General features: G+C 42.5%; 1 protein-coding gene across 1 annotated transcript in view; it reads left to right on the plus strand.

Moving 5' to 3' along the window:
- PKD1L3 (polycystin 1 like 3, transient receptor potential channel interacting) overlaps positions 1-17,456 on the plus strand; it is an 82,220-nt gene that overhangs the window by 20,791 nt on the left and 43,973 nt on the right. The window contains 12 exon segments of the mRNA XM_043599384.1: positions 2,227-2,394; positions 4,065-4,192; positions 5,301-5,421; positions 5,731-5,962; positions 7,687-7,880; positions 10,647-10,685; positions 10,688-10,888; positions 11,886-11,923; positions 11,925-12,000; positions 12,252-12,326; positions 12,328-12,434; positions 16,559-16,711. Of these exon segments, the coding sequence (XP_043455319.1) occupies positions 2,227-2,394; positions 4,065-4,192; positions 5,301-5,421; positions 5,731-5,962; positions 7,687-7,880; positions 10,647-10,685; positions 10,688-10,888; positions 11,886-11,923; positions 11,925-12,000; positions 12,252-12,326; positions 12,328-12,434; positions 16,559-16,711 (1,532 nt within the window).

Here is a 17,456-nt window from a genome sequence, read left to right on the forward strand (position 1 = left end):
ATAGCCTGCCAGATTTTTTCTATGTGTAAACAGGTTTGTTATTGTAACAAAAATGGCATTAAAGTATACACATTTTTCAGCTCCCCCCCTTTTTAAAAATATTTCTAATGTTTATTTAGTTTTGAGAGAGAGCAGGAGAGGGGTAGAAAGAGGGGGATGGGGGATCTGAAGCAGGCTCTGCACTGACAGCAGAGAGCTCAATGCTGGTCTCAAACTCATGAACCACAAGATCATGACTGGAGCCTAAGTTGGAGGCTCACCCAGCTGAGCCACCCATGAGCCCCAGCCCCTTGGTTTTTTTTTTGCCTAATGCTGTGTCATGGATATCTTTTCGTGTCAGTACACATAAGTGAACCAATTATTCTTAATGTGCATCTGGACATTTTTTTGTTTGTCTCCTCTCACAAATAGCATATCCACAAGCCTCCATGTACCTACATCACTAAGTACTTACGCACATGTTTCTGTGGAATAGAATGCCAGAAATAGAATTGAGGGGCTTTTAAATTTTCAGTGGATGACAAAATTGTCTGTTAAAGGACACTGTTTTATATCCCCACCAACTGTTGCCCCACACTTCTAATTTCAAAGGCAAGAAAAGAAAGAAAAGGAAGGAACATTTTACTGATTACAAAGGAGGCCGAACGTCATCTTATATATTGATTGACCATGTGTATTTCCCCTCTCAGTGGCTTCTTCATGTCCTTTGTCCATTTCCCCCACAATGGGTTGTCATTTTACTTACTTGTCTGTAAGAGAGCTTTATTTATTGTTGATGTTGACCTTTTGTTACAGATGTTGCAAATATTTTGTGCCCATGTTTTTTATAACTTTATTATTTCTTTTTTTAAATGCAGAAGTCTTTAATAAATGTAACTTTGAAAACAAAAATAACATTTCAAAACAAGAATAGGAGGACTCGCAGTGGATATTCTATCAATTTGCTTAACCTTCTCACTTGCTTTGCATAAGAATAGCCTCCAGAAAGGAGAATTGGGGTTTTCAGTTTCATTCAGAACTTCTCTTGATCTCTATTTTAAGTCTATCTTGAGTGCTTTTTTGAGTTTCAAAGGATCATCTACTTGGTGTTTAAGTCAGTACTGCTCTTTGCCTGTCTTTAGCTTAGTTTTGTTAATTAGGTATTTGATCTACTTACCACTCCAGGAGGGTTCTGTGAGTTCCTTAGAATAACCTGAAATACAGGGGTGCCTGGTTAAGCGTCCAACTTCAGCTCAGGTCATGATCTCATGGCTTGTGAGATCAAGCCCCACATTGGGCTCTCTGCTGTCAGGGCATGGAGCCTGCTTCAGATCTTCTGTCCCACTCTCTCTCTGCCCTTCCCTCACTCGTGTGTGTGTGTGTGTGTGTGTGTGTGTGTGTGTGTGTGTGTGTATGTGCAATTGTATGTTCTGTCTCTCAAAAATAAATATATTTTTAAAAACTTTTAGGGGCACCTGGGTGGCTCAGTTAGTTGGGCCTCTGACCTTGGCTCAGGTTGTGATCTCATGGTCTATGAGTTTGAGCCCCACATCAGGCTCTGTGCTGACAGCTCAGAGCCTGGAGCCTGCTTTGGATTCTGTGTCTCCCTCTCTCTCTGCCCCTCCCCTGCTTGTACTCTGTCTCTCTCTCAAAAAAAATGAATAAACATTTAGAAGTTTTTTTTTAATTTTTAAAAAGAATAACATAAAATAAAAATCCTTCCTAAAGGTAAGATGTAATATATTTTCTTTGGCTGCCAAGTTGTAATACTGGGGTTTTTTATGAATTTTTTTTTCCCTTTTCCTTTTTCTTCTTTTTTTTTTTTATTAGAGAAAGAGAGAGTGCAGGGATGGGAGAGGGGCAGAGGCAGAGAAAGAATCTTAAGCAGGCTCCATGTTCAGCCACACACTCCTGTAATATTGCTTTTTATAAAAATGCATTTGAGGGGCACCTGGGTGTCTCAGTGGGTTAAGCATGTGACACTTGATTTCGGCTCAGGTCATGATCTCAGGGTTCATTAGATGGAGCCCCACATTGGGCTCCATGCTGATGGCTCAGAGCCTGCTTGGGATTCTCTCACTCTCTCTCTCTGCCCCTATCCCCACCCCTCTCTCTCTCTCAAATAAATATTTTTAAAAATGCATTGAAATGCATAAAGAAATTGAACTCCTTATAAGAAGAACACAAGTAAATTTAAAACAGTCAGAAACAGCTCAGGGCTGTGTGTTTGCTTCCAAAATCTCCCAGGTTAGTGTCATCAGTCCTCATGTTTACCTGAGTGAGAAGTCACCAGAGAGCACATTTCAGAGCAAAGCAGTCTGGGTTTCAAAAACCCCCAACTGCCTGCCTCTCCGAGTCCCTCGACACTGTGATGGAAGCTGCTGGAGCAAGTCCACAGAGGTCCAAGCATGCCATTGAGCAGGTAGGTACAGTACATGCTGATGTCGAACTCGGTTTAGAAACTTTTTAAATCTTGGCAGATCCAGGTATCACACGGCCTCTTCCTCGATCTCTAAAGAGTCTCCGGCCAAGCGGCACCACTGAAGAGACCACCGTTAGACCCGCTCTGGGTCTTCCTCACTGTCTCATCTGTGCGCCAAACCTCCGTAGTGCTATAATCCAGTGAAAAGAGCTCAGTATGGTGTTTGGCATATAGTAGACACTCAGTAAATTAAACTTGCATTTTCGTGTTGATTTGCATTTTTGTATTCATTTGAGGAGATGTTCACCATCATCGGTCTATGTAAATGTAAATCACACCACAATAAAATGCCACTTTGTACCCAGAAATACAGACAGTAACAAGTGTTGGCAAGGAGGCAGACGAATTTGAGCCCTTGTACATTATTCGATTGTGAAATGATACGGCCACTTTGGGAAACAGTTTGACAGTTGCCCAAAAGGTTAAAAAAGGAACTTCCCACGTGGCCTAGCAATCCCTCTCCTTGGAATAGGCTCACATACGTCCACACTAAAACTTGCACAGTCGTGTTTGTAGCAGCATGATTCAAATAGTCAAACGGCCAAAAAGCGGAAACAACCCAAATGTCCATGATCCAACGAATGGATAAGTAAAATGTGTTATATTTGTTACATTAGCAACAAAAAAGAATGAAGCACTACAACATGGGTGAACCTTGAAAACATTACACCAAGTGAAAGAAGCCAGGCACCAAAGACCACGTATTGTGATTCTATTTTATGAAATGTCCACAAGAGACAAATCTCTAGATGCAGAATGTAGATTGGTGGTTGTCTAGGGCTGGGGGGGTGGGCATAGGGACAGGGGAATGGACAGAGACAGCTGGCTGCTGGGTACTTGGGTACTGGGTTTATTTTAGGGAGATGAAAATGATCTAAAATTAGATCATGGTGATGGTTGCACTGTGAATATACCAAAAAAACATTGACTTGTATACTCTAAGTGGGTGATTTGTATTGTGAATTTCATTGTAATAAAACTGTTTGTGAAAACCTCTCATAAGTAGGTCACAGGCAGGGGTGCCTGGCTGGCATAGTCGGTGGAGCATGCAACTCCTGATCTCTAGGACGTGAGTGCCAGCCCCATGCTGGGTGTAGAGATTACTAAAAATAAATTTAAAAAAAAAATGTTAAGTAGGTCTAGAGAAGCTTATATCATGGGACAAAGAAATATTTTCTTGGATGGCCCTGTTAGTTGATACAAAGGATGGCGAGTCTTTAGCCAGACTACAAATACTTTCTTTGGGTCCTTTGCAAAGAATGTCCTCTTTCAGGGGCGCCTGGGTGGCTCAGTTGGTTAAGCATCTGACTTCGGCTCAGGTGATGATATCACGGTTTGTGAGTTCGGGCCCCATGTTGGGCTCTGTGCTGACAGCTCAGAGCCTGGAGCCTGCTTCAGATTCTGTATCTCCCCATCTTTCTACCCCTCCCATGCTCATGCTCTGTCTGTCTCTGTCTCTCAATAATAAATAAACGTTTAAAAAAAAAAAAGAATGTCATCTTTCAATATGTCACTATCCAGGTCTTTGTCCTCCTTCCAACCCCTCCAAGACCATTATCCACAAAAGCCACACAGGTCACATGGTATTTCCTTCTCAATGCAGGTAGAAAATATGCTGGAAATGGCCTTGCTGGCCCTTGGGAAGATCAAGGAAACATTTCTACAGCAGAACCAGTTTTCTGAGTCTTTAGTGACTTTGACCTCTATCATTGCTTCTCTGATGCTGAGCAGGTAACAGAGGAGGAGGGGGAGAGTGGTTCATTTTAGGTTTCTGATCTTTAGAAAACACACAGAAGTTGATTTCCATTTAATTTCTCCTTCATTAGCCAAAACATGTCAACCTGGCCCCTGAGCTCCTATACTCTAGAGTCCCCAGCAGCTGTGAGGTTAGGCTTTCCAAGGGCTTCAGCTTTGGAAGAGCTCTTGAACAGACAACCAGGATTTAATGTTCAAGTGAGTGTCAAATTGATTCTGACCCAAATGGAGTTGGGATTGGTGGCTACAGGCGTTTGGATGCACCATGATATGTAAGCTGGCCAGACCAAACAAGAGAAGGGTGGGTGCCATGGATTTCTGTTTTACAATGGCAGGAATGGAGGCCTCTTAAAAATGGAGGAGTGCCTGGGTGGCTCGGTTAAGTGTCTGACTCTTGGTTTCAGCTCAGGTCATGATCTCGCGGTTCGTGAGATCAAGCCCCGCATTGGGCTTTGCACTAACAGCACAGAGCCTGCTTAGGATTCTCTGTTTCCCTCTCCCTCTGCGCCTCCCTTGCTCATGTGCATGTGTGTGGTTGCTCTTGTACTCTCTCTCTCAAAAATAAATAAGTGAACATTAAAAAAAAAAATGAGCCACTGTAGAGGTTGGAAGCATTAAACAGACCTCTGGATTTAACTGAGTTTCTGTGTTATGGTTTGAATTGATCTCAACTCTTCACTATTTATATATGAAGCTAGGAATATCTGAATAAGTATTGACTCGTTATACCAACTTATCCATATCAGTATATAGTGTATCTCTTTTGGCATTTACCTAACAAACAAGAGCAAGATTGCTGTCTTATCCTGGAGAGCAGAATACTTCCTTGCTAGTAATAATGAATCCTCCAGGTATAAAAATGTTAAAAAATAATAATTCTGAGGGTCACAAGTAAATGACTTATCTTTAATTCTTCCTCGTATGATGTTATAATGAGAAATATTATTTCAGTTGAGATATTAGCAAGGGGAAAATCCCAGCATTTACTTTAATTTCTGATATCTGATACATTATTACCTTTCGGGGTGTTAGGTAATAGATTTCAGCAATTGATGAAACAAATTTTCTTGTCTCTAGGTAATAGGACTAGCTTCAGTTCCTTCAGGGATTTTGATGACAAGAACATTGTTGGAAGTATCGAAAGTGTGTTGCTAAGCTCTAATCATAAATTTTTCCAAGTACATGATTTAGTGGAAGATATTGAGGTATGACTTCATTATAAAGGAATGAAATAGAAGGGAATAGGAATTCTTGGAGAATAGGATAGAAGGAAGCCATTTTAGATTCATGGCAGTGCCATTATTTTATTATTCACATCTTCACTTGGAAACTTTTACAAGAACTACCTTACCCTTAGGAGGTGTTTTAGGTTTGAGATTATATACTCTCCCTTAATCCCTACAGATATTCATGGAGGAATACCTAGGAAGTTACATTCCATTATCACTAGAAAGGAGACTGAAAGGCATCAACAGATGAACCATCTTGAAGATTGGTTAACTGTCTCATTCTAGATCATGCTGTGGAGAAATGTTAGCGTGGAAATCTATCCCACCAGCATCAACATGAGCTCAGACCATTTTGTTATGACAGTGAGCATCACTTCCCTGGAGAAATCCCTGATCGTGTGCATAGAACCTGAAAGTCCCCTTTTAATGACGCTCTACCTGGGGTTCCAGTATCAGCCTAACCACACCCACTTCAACCTGAACATCACCCTTCCAAAGAATCAGGTATGGCAAAAAGGTAAAACCCCAATCAGAAACTTACTTTGAAATGTATTTTTTTCTTCTTTTTCAACTTTTTATTTTGAGATAACTGTAGATTCTCATGCAATTGTGAAAAATAAAAGAGAGAGCTCATACCTTTTACCCAGTTTCCCCTCATGCTGGCATCTTGCATAACTTTACCACTATATCCTAACCAGAAAATGACATTGATACAATGCATTGACCTTACTTGGATTTCATCAGTTTTATCTGTACTCCTGTATGTATGTTTATTCCATGTAATTTTATCACTCATGGGAATGTATATGACCATGAAACACATTTTTTTTAAAGATTGTGGAATGGATCCAGATATATATGTGATAAAGCAAATTTAGTAAAATGTTAATTCTAGAATCTGGTTAGTGATTAAATGGGTCAACTTTCCATATGGTTGAAACTTTGCATAATGTTGAGAAGTAAAATTCCTGCACATACACATATATTTCCAATTTTATTTCTAATCTTAGATTTGGGTCAGGCCAGAGATACCTCAGTAAATCTTGGTTTAATATCAAAATGACTACACTGTGGCTTAGAAAAGTGAAGAATTTGAGACATATATAAAAAGTTAAGAATTTCTGAGATACATAAATAGTGCCTTAGATGTACTTGACCAAAAAACATATTCACTGGATATCAACTTTAAATGCTGTACTGGGGCGCCTAGGCATCCGACTTCAGCTCAGGTCATGATCTCGCATTTCGTGAGTTCGAGCCCTGCATCGAGCTCTGTGCTGACAACTTGGAGCCAGTAGCCTGCTTCGGATTCTGTGTCTCCCTCCCTCTCTCTCTCTCTGCCGCTCCCCCACTCATGCGCGCGCTCTCTCTCTCTCTCTCTCTCTCTCTCTCTCTCTCTCAAGAATAAACATTAAAAATCAATTGTAATACTGAAGAATCTTAATAAAGAGCTACTGTTTGCATTTAAAAAATGTGTGGAGGAGTGGCAATAACCATGTTATAAAACATAAAGCATGTTATAATCCCCTCTCATTACAGTCTTCTCATGTTGAACAAGCTTCTGGCTGTTTTATAGGCCTCGCTAACACGAATGATCACTTTTTAGGGTACTGCTCTTAGACACAGTACCTGAGGCAGCACCTTTCATCCTGGGCTCCCGGGTATAAAGTTCTGTGTTACAGACAAGCTCTTTCCGACTCAGAACATGCGCTCCATTTTCCTTGCCAGTCGTGGCAATATCATGTCCCTTGGGGATCTTAGACATCCTCTGGTCCGGAGGCTTTGTTGGAAAGATGAGAACATTAAGGAAATGGTGTGACTTGCCTTAGCCCTTAACAGCCATCTGGTGACAGAGCTGGGCCTCGAATCAGGGCTCTTTCCTGGAACCACACTCTTCCCATCCTTGCTTCGTTCTTGGGCTTCTTCTTTTAGCTCCGTCTTGTAGCTACTCGTTTGGGTGTGTGATTCATTCATTTTTCTAAAACTCATCATATATTCTGACTCATTAGACCTAAATCTTCATCTGTCAAAAGAACACAGCTTTTTATTGGAATGGGAGAAACTCAGAACCCCAGGTTGTGCAACTGGTCATTTTCTTGAAAGTCATTTGTAATTCTAAACTTAATCCTTTCCCCACTTGTAAAATAATGATAATAATAACAATAGATCCTTCAGAAGGAGCGTTCTGATAGTAATTTTGTCCCATTGGAAATGCAAGTAAGCCCTGTTCTTTGTTCTCAGATGAGGAATGTACAGGGGTGCTGGCTCCAGAGAGTCTGCAGTATGGGAGCAGTGCCTACTACACAACAGCTGTGCTGAATAAAAGCCAGTAGAGTGCCCAGAGCACACCCACCCTGCTCTCGGCGGCAACTGCCGTCACTCGCTGTCATTTCTGGGACAGCCACAACAGCACGTGGGAGACCATAGCGTGCCAAGTAAGAAGCCACACCACTTCTCTTTCTCTTCTGCCCCAGCTGGCATGAAATGCAGAGCATCTGTTACCTCATTCGAGGGGCCCGGAAAGAAAAAGCATCAGGAGGGAGAGAAATCAGCCTGGCAAAAAGAAGATTGCATGTAGCGGGCCAGGAAAGTGTGTCTCTTCGGAGCAGGCTTACACTTTATATTTGTTATTTGCTTCTCAAATATTCAGTCCAGGGTGAATCTGACAGTTCTAGATAAAAGAAGCAGTACGTAGGGGTGTCTGTATGGCTCAGTCAGTTAAGCGTCTGACTCTTGATGTCAGTTCAGGTCATGATCTCCCAGTATGTGAGTTCGAGCCCTGCATTGGGCTCTGCACTGATGGCACAGCGCCTGCTGGGGATTCTGCCTCTCCTTCTCTCTGCTCCTCCCCAGCTGTGCATGCTCATGCTCTCTCTCTCTCTCTCAAATAAACTTTAAAACAATTTTTTAAAAAAGCAGTAGGTAGACCCTGTTAAATTCTGCAAGTGTTAAATATGTTGTGGGTAAAAGTAAACAAATTTCCTGCTTAATTAAAGAGAGCTTTTGTAAAAATAATTTGGCAGATTCTTGTACATTCCAGGCGAGGTGGGGACTTTTCTCATTGTCACCTCGTTCCAGGGGTCTGCTCACTTTAAAATGGTGCCCTGCATTTTCGCATGGGCGATTCTGTGTGATCCCATCTGATTTAAGTCCTGGTTCAGTTGCCCCAACACCTTGGTGTAAAGTTCTGGAAATAATGAGGCTGTTGGTTAAGAGCTGAGAGAGGGTCATTCACATGTGAACAGAGGAAAAGAGGATGCTGTGGAAGGCAGCTGCGCCATTCGTGGCCTCGGCAGGGATTTCGGAAGAGCTGGTGCAGAGCCTCTCAAGCAAATCCTCTACCTGGGAGCCCCTTAGGTTGCAGTTTCTGGTGAAATAAATCGGGGCAAGACCTGAGTGGTCTTTCTAACAAGCCCCCTGCACAACGCTGGGACCCCGTGCGGGGAAGAGAGCTGCCGAGAGCAGGATGACAGTTAGAGGGTGAGAGATAGACCCGGCACCCAGAACTTAACCTTGTGCCTTAGAAAGCAGCCAGTCGTATTGACAATATTTGAAGCTTTTTATCTGCACAATCGAACGTGGAATTGGTAATTTTCATTTGATTGCCTAGTAACATTTTTAAAAATACATATTTTTTAAAGTTTATTTATTTTAAGAGAGAGAACACGTGCGAGCGCAAGTGGGGGAGGGGGAGAGAGAGAAGAGAGAGAATCGCCAACAGGCTCCATGCTGTCAGCACAGAGCCCGACTCTGGGCTCAAACCCACACACCTCGAGATCATGACCTGAGTTGAAACCAAGAGTCGGACGCTTAACTGACTGAACCACCCAGGTGTCCCTGAAGACACTTTTTTGTGAAGAAATGTTACAACATGTGGAAGTTATAAGGAAGTTATGGGGAATAATATAATAAAAACATTAAATACTCTGGCTTTATCGCAAAGTTGGTATTTTGCTCTGTATAGTTCAAATTTTTTTATAATAATAAAACACTCTGGAATAATCAAAGCCCTCTATGTATCCGCGTCCAGTCTTGTTTTCTCCCACTTACCAAAGGGCGACCACTGTCCTGAACTCAGCATTTGTACTGATTGCTTCAGCACATATTTACCGGGCATCTTCTACGCACCAGGCCCATATCTAGGAACTAGAGATACAGTGATGGACAAGACAGTGTCCTCCTGAGCTTACATTCCAGGGAGGGAGACTGACAAACAGATATGAGAGTGTTGTTTTGCATGCTTTTGGTCTCTTTGTAAATGGCATCATCTATACCGTATCCTCCTTTAATTTGTTTTTTTCACTCAGCATTTATCCATGTTGCTATATCTAGCTCTGACAATTTCTTTTTTCTTAAAGGGGAAGTTGTCTCTTTATTTTATTTATTTATTTTTTATTTTTGAGAGAGAGAGAGAGAGAGCATGAGTGGGGGAGGGGGCAGAGAGAGAGAATCTCAAGCAGGCTCCATGCTGTCAGTGCAGAAGCTGACTGGGGCTCAAACCCGTGAATCATGAGATCATGACCTGAGCTGAAATCAAGAGTCAGACGCTCAACTGACTGAGCCCCCCAGAAGCCCCTCTACCTCATTCGTGTTAACTGCTGTAGATTACTCCATCAGCACGCAGTAGGAGTCCTCTACTTGTTTGTTTGTATGTTCTGCTGTTACTGGACATATATATAGGTTGTTTCCAATCTTTTTTTTTTAACGTTTATTCATTTTTAAGACAGCATGAACGGGGGAGGGTCAGAGAGAGAAAGAGACACAGAATCTGAAACAGGCTCCAGGCTCTGAGCTGTCAGCACAGAGCCCGACGCGGGGCTCGAGCTCACGGACCGCAAGATCACGACCTGAGCCGAAGTCGGACACTTAACCGACTGAGCCACCCAGGCGCTCCATCCAATCTTTTAGTTATGAACAATGCTGACAGAAACCTTTCTCATGTCTCCTTGTGCACATGTGCAGAGTTCCCCCAAAGACGTGGGTTCAGACCTGGAATGGTAGGATTCAGAGAATTTGTGCTTCTCCAGGTTTGCTAGAGGTTTCCAGATTGCTCTCCACATATACTATTTTACACGACCCCCAGTGGTAAATACACGACCCGGACATTGTTTTCCCTCCCTAAATTGCATGTGTTTGTGTTTTATTACATGCTTCCTTAGCACTCTGTTCAGTTAGAATCAATATCTTGATTCTAATTGCAGGTTGGGCCACAGAGTACAGTTTTGAGGACACAGTAACTGCCTGAGGTCACTGTAACCGCCTGACCTACTTTGGCAGCGACTTCTTCATTGTGCCCCGGATGGTGAACATTGAAGACACTATCAAGCTGCTCCTTCGTGTGACCAGCAACCCTGCTGGGGTGTCATTGCTAGCCAGCCTTTTAGGATTCTATATGCTCACCTTTGTGCAGGCTTGGAGGAAGGATCAAACATACATGCAGAAGGTGACAGTCATGACTTTGATTCCAAAAGCTTTGCATAGTGTCTTGAGTAGGTGGAACAAGATGGAAAAACAACAACAACAACAACAACAACAACAACAACAACAACAAACCTTCACCAGAAGAGGCAGGTAGAGTGGTAGGAATTCTCAGTGGCATAGGAATTCGAGTGCGACTTTTTTCTTAAATTTCTCTTCACGTTTCCTGTCTCAGGGCTTCGCAATTTAACCCTTTATGTTCCTTTTTTTTTTTCTTTAGCAGAGGTTGAACTCTCATATGATTCATTTAAGTTAGGAATAAGCCCGAACATCTAGAGAACTTAAAATCAAATGGAAGTTTATCTCACTTTATACATTGGATGTGAAAGTCAGGTGTAAGTAAAATTAGAATTCCATGTAACTGCAATATAGAAAAAACCTGTATGGAATCTCCTTTTGGAACAACAGCAACAACAAATCTTCTGATGACAGCCTCTTGTTAATTTCTGTTCCATGCATTCCTTATTCTTATGTGTTCTTACACTTGGGGATTCTAGAATACACACCGTCCATTTCTTTCTAGCCATGGGTATAGCGTTGCCAGTTTTAACAAACAAAAATATAGGACACCCGGTTAAATTTGAATTTTATGTAACTCATGCATTTTTAGTACTTCTGTTCCCAAGTGATTCATTGTTTACCTGAAATTCAGGTTTAACTAGGTGTCCTCCACACCATGTGATAACCCTACCTGGGCGGGCGGGAGGTGGAAGGATTTCTAAGGCCAAGACCTGATCAGCTGATTCTATGAATATTTCATTTCAGAGGCATCAACCCAGGACTTGAGCCCTCATCCCCTGCTTCATCACTTAGGTCTCTTGTTTGTTTATCTTGTACCCGCACGCCACCCTTGATGTTCACCGAGGTGCCAGAGCTGGAGCCGTGCATCCTCCTGCTTCTTAGCTGGAGGAAGCAGTGTCTACACTAGGTGAAGATCCTTCTTGGTTCTGCTGTTCCTACAGGTGAAGGTCACTGTCCTGGCTGATAATGACCCCAGCTCTGTTTCACTACCTCCTGCAGGTCTCCACTGGCTATCGAAGAAGGGCCGCCATGCCAGCTAAGCTTAACGAAATGAATGTTTTTCACTCCTTGCCTTGTGTCTCCTATTGCCCGAGATGTGCCCTGACCCCGTGACGCCCCGGTGTCCAGGAGCACTTACGAGAGTAGCTCCTAGTTCTACACTGGACATCGGCAGAGTCTGCCATACTTGCCCAACCCCCCAAAGACTTCATCTCAGTACAACTCTATCTTCCCCCTTCTCCTTAGGGATAAACCCCAAGAATCCTCTGAGAGCTTCCTGCATTTTATCTTTGATTATCATGTTTTAGGTGGTTATCACCCTCTATGGATCAGAGGGGCAGAGGGAGACCCATCACCTTTGTGACCCCGAGAAGGCAGTCTTTCGTTGAGCCAGAGCGTCTGGATATCTTCCTCCTCAGTACTCAGTCCTCTTGAGGGGAACTGCACAGCCTGTGGTTCTGGCATGACGATTCGGGGGCCAGCCCTTTTCGGTAAGTCCCTGCGTCAGGCTGCCTTGGCCTTTCTCCTCCGTGGATCTGCGGCGTTCTGGGAAAGACCAGCATGCCATCACAACAAATGACAATAATGCTTTGGGCCAAATTGTAACCAATGACTGTTAGATTTAAATTTCAAAGCTCAGGGTGCCTGGGTGGCTCAGTCAGTTAAGGATCCAACTTTAGCTCAAGTCATGCTCTTACAGTTCATGGGTTCAAGCCCTGCATCGGGCTCTGTGCTGACAGCTCAGAGCCTGGAGCTTTTCTCAGATTCTGTGTCTCACTCTCTCCCCCTCCCCGGCTCGTGCTCTGTCTCTCTCTGTCTTTCAAAAATGAATAAACATTAAAAAGAAAATATTAAAAAATAAAATAAAATAAATTTCAAACCATTTACAAAGAAGAAACCCTGCAAAGAAATATGGGAAATTGACAATATAATTTTGTATGGGTGATTAAGTGATGGGTGGTTTTTTTCTTTTATCTTCATTTAATATTGTCATGATTGTAAAAACAGCAAATAACAACCACTTACTGCCCCAAAGTGTTATAAATTAAAAGTACCTATAAACTTGAAAAAAGATCTTTCAAGATTAAATGTAATGAATGACTATTCACTAAGTATACTTGGGGTAAAAATTAAGAGCTTGAAGGAAAGAATAGAAGAATCGTGTTATGGGATGTGCCCAGGGGGCTAGAGAGGGAAAAGGTCAGTGATGAGTGCATGAACCTGATGTGTGTGAGGTCCACATGACCTGTTTATCTCCAACAGCAGGCGGAGTGAGAAGAGGTGGGTGGAGAGAATAATGGTGAAATTAACTAAGGACCAAGATGATTGGTTGTTTGGGTTTTGGGAAAAAGAAGGGAATGAAGTCAAAGGTCTAAGGCCCTGGTGTTCAAATTGTTGCTGAATATTGTCCACCTGAAAAGGGTGTACAGCTTGCCTGTTTGTCAGCAAAATGAGTCTTTCCCTGCTATGCTAGACCACTAGGCCAGTAGAGTCTAATAATTTGCTTGCTGTCCCCACTCTGTTCAGGCATCTACAGAGCAGCTTGTACACTATCATTTCCAGTTTGATTATAATGGTGAATAATGTGTAATAAGTACTTGAAGAAATGCTTAACTTTGCTAGTCATCAAGGAATGCAAAGTAAAGCCGCAGTGAGAGCACTAAACATCCACCAGAATAACTAGAATTAAAAAGTCTGACAAAACCAAGTTTGGGTGAAGTTGGAGGCAACTGGGACTCACAAGCGATGCTGGGAGCACAAAACAGTGCAGCCACGTGGGAGAACAGTTTGACAAGGCTTGTAAACTTGAATAGACCTTTACCATCTGACCCAGAAATTCCACTCCCAGGTATTCAACCAAGAGAAATGAAAACATATGTCCATTCCAAAATATACACACATTCGTTCATAGCAGTTTTACTAATAGCTGTTCAAAACTAGAAACAACACATAAAAATTTTTTTTAAAAAACTAGAAACAACACAAGTGTCCATCAGGTGAATGAATAAGCAAGTATTAGCATGTTCATTTAATGGAATACTACTCACCAACAAAAAGAACAATCTACTGATACACACACAGTAACATGGATGAATCTCAAAAATGTTATGCCAAGCAAAAGAAGCCAGAACAAAAGAAAACATGCTGTATGATTCTACATATATGAAATTCTAAAACAGGCAAACTAGTGCAAGAGACAGAAAGCAGATCAGCAGCCACCTGGGGCCAGGGGTGAGTCTGAGGGGGGTTGACTGCAAAGGGACACAAGGGGACTTTTGGCGGTGATAGCTTGGCAGTGGTGGTACTTACACAAGTGTTCACATTATGAAAAATGTGTTGGACTGGGGGTTCCTAGATGGCTCAGTTAGAAAAGTGTGCAACTCTTGGTCTCGGGGTTGCGAGTTTAAGCCTCATCTTGGGTGTGGAGGTTGCTAAAATAAATTAAAGACCTAAAAAACTGTACTGAACTGTACCTTTTATTCATTTTTTTAAGTAGACTTCACAGACAGAGCAGAGACCAGCTCAAAACCCTGGGCTCAGGGCTCAAAACCCTGAGATCAAGACCTAAACTGAGATCAAGAGCTGGGCACTTAGTCACCTGAGCTACCCAGGCACCCCTTGACCTGTATGTTCAAATGGGTGCCTTTTATCATATGTAAATTATACCACAATAAAGTTTTTGTTGGGGCGCCTGGGTGGCGCAGTCGGTTAAGCGTCCAACTTCAGCCAGGTCACGATCTCGCGGTCCGTGAGTTCGAGCCCCGCGTCAGGCTCTGGGCTGATGGCTCAGAGCCTGGAGCCTGTTTCCGATTCTGTGTCTCCCTCTCTCTCTGCCCCTCCCCTGTTCATGCTCTGTCTCTCTCTGTCCCAAAAATAAATAAACGTTGAAAAAAAAAATTTTTTTTTAAGTTTTTGTTTTGTTTTGTTTTGTTTTGTTTTTGGTACAGCACCAGTGGGGGAAGGACAGAGGGAGAGGAAGAGAGAGACTCTCAAGCAGGCTCCCTGCCCAGCACAGAGCCTGACATGGGGCTCAATCTCACAACCTTGAGATTATGATCTGAGCCAGAATCAAGAGTCAGATGCTTAATGAACTGACCCACCCAGGCACCCCCACAATAAATTTTTTTAAGTATGCATGTAGAAAAAATTCTAGAGTTACATATACTAAGTATTACCAATAATTACCTCTGAGTAGTAGGCTTATAAATTTTAAAATTGTTTCTTCATTATATTTTTAGATATTTTCAAAAAAATTTTAAGAGTGTATTTATTTTGGGAGAGAGCGGGGAGGGGCAGTGAGAGCGGGAGAGAGAGAATCCCAAGCAGGCTCTGTCCGTGCTTTCATCACAGGGCTTGATGGGGGCTCGAACTCACAAACCATGAGATCACGATCTGAGCCAAAGTTGGACACTTAACCAACTGAGCCACCCAGGTGCCCAAAATATTTTCATAGTCTTTAACAGCAAATTTGTATACTCACATTAGATTCTTTTTATATGAAAGAATAAGAAAGTAAAAGTTACACTGGGGTCATAAAAAGCCCATGACAAGTTTCTCACCAATCAGAAAGTAGATTTTTTTCTTGTTTTTTATACTTTACTCATAAATGAAAAACTTTAATAGTACAAGATACACTAGCTAAGTTTAAATCAAATGTACCTTAGTCACTTGTGATTTTATAAACTGCCTCAATCAGAGAGTTCCTAGAAATATTTTAGCTTTAAAGAAGTCTATTCATCACACAAAAAATATTTTCAACTAAAATTCAACAAAGATTTTGGAGAGATTTAAGTTGTTTTATAACATTAAACATAGGCTCTCAGGGAAATAGCATCATGACAATAGAGGAGGAGGTTAATGGACTAGTTGCAAGATGAAGTCAAACAACTTGAACAGTAGGTGTCCCAGGGGTCAAGTTTGTCGGCGGTTGAAGTTCCTGGAGAAAGGAGACACATGGTAAAACACTGTGGTCAGAAAGAGGATGAAACCTCAGGGCCTCTGGCTCTGTGAGGTAAAGACAGAGCTACAGACCCCGGCAGGATCAGAAGTCCGTAGTATAAATGTTGAAGATCACTCCCTGACCCACCCCCAGGGATGTCCCCTCAGACCCTGGTGACAGAGACAGAGACAGATGGGATACTCAAAGAGATGGCAGGGCCCTGGCACATCGGAATAGGAAAGTTAAGGAATATACACATTCACCAAACTATTCCTAAGTTATACAAGTCTGCGTTCTGTTTTGTTTGGTTTTGAGACAGAGAGAGTGAGAGAGAGAGAGAGAGAGAGAGAGAGAGAGAGAGAGAATCCCAAGCAGGCTCTGTGCTGTCAGTCCAGAGCCCAATGCAGGGCTCGAACTCATAAACTGTGAGATCATGACGTGAGCCAAAGTCGGACACTCAACCGACTGAGCCACCCAGGCGCCCCTGCATTCTGGTTTTGATACATGAATTCTCTTAGAGGTTGCAAAGGAAGAAATTGGATCAGCTTTTGTTTCTTTCTCTAGTTCTTGCCTCACAATCAAAAGAATCCATTTACGATAGTGCAAGATTACTTCTTGTTACAACAACTGGTTCATGCCCACCTCCCTACCATGCTTATCTTCATTTTACTATAGGTATGGAAACCGGGTAATTACCAGTGACGTGGCAGGTAAAAGGAAATGGCACTTCCTGTCCAACTGTTGGCTGGCCATGGACCTTGGAGAGAGTGAGCATGACCGGGTCTTCAAACCAGTCTCAAAGAAAGAACTCTTTTCCTTTAGATATTGGTGGGGAAATGGTGGTGTTCCACAAGTCTCTGAGGCTCTGTTCATTTTTCTTCATCCTCCGTTGCTCAGACTGGATAATTCCAATTGACCCATCTTCGGGTTTCTGCTTCTTTTTTCTGCCTGCTCAGATCTGCTGTAGAGCCTTTCATTTCACTTAATGTATTTTTCAACTGCAAACTTTCTGTTTGGTTCTTTTAAAAAATAATTTTTAGGGATGCGTGGGTGGCTCAGTTGGTTGAGTGTCCAACTTCAGCTCGGGTCATGATCTCATAGCTCATGAGTTCGAGCCCCACGTGGGGCTCTCTGCTGACAGTGCAGAGCCAGCTTGGGATCCTGTCTCCCTTTCTCTTCCCCTCCCCCATTTGCAGTCTGTCTCTCAGAAAAAAACATTTTAAAAATAATAATAATTTCTGCGTGTTTATTGATATTTTCTATTTGGGAAAACACCATTCTCATTTACTTTCCTTTAGTTCTTGACATAGTTTCCTTTAATTCTTTGAACACATTTAAAATAGATGATTTAAGGGGCGCCTGGGTGGCGCAGTCGGTTAAGCGTCCGACTTCAGCCAGGTCACGATCTCGCGGTCCGGGAGTTCGAGCCCCGCATCGGGCTCTGGGCTGATGGCTCAGAGCCTGGAGCCTGTTTCCGATTCTGTGTCTCCCTCTCTCTCTGCCTCTCCCCCGTTCATGCTCTGTCTCTCTCTGTCCCAAAAATAAATAAACGTTGAAAAAAATTTTTAAAAAA

Source organism: Prionailurus bengalensis, chromosome E2, assembly GCF_016509475.1.
Source record: "Prionailurus bengalensis isolate Pbe53 chromosome E2, Fcat_Pben_1.1_paternal_pri, whole genome shotgun sequence".
Taxonomy (NCBI): Eukaryota; Metazoa; Chordata; class Mammalia; order Carnivora; family Felidae; genus Prionailurus; species Prionailurus bengalensis.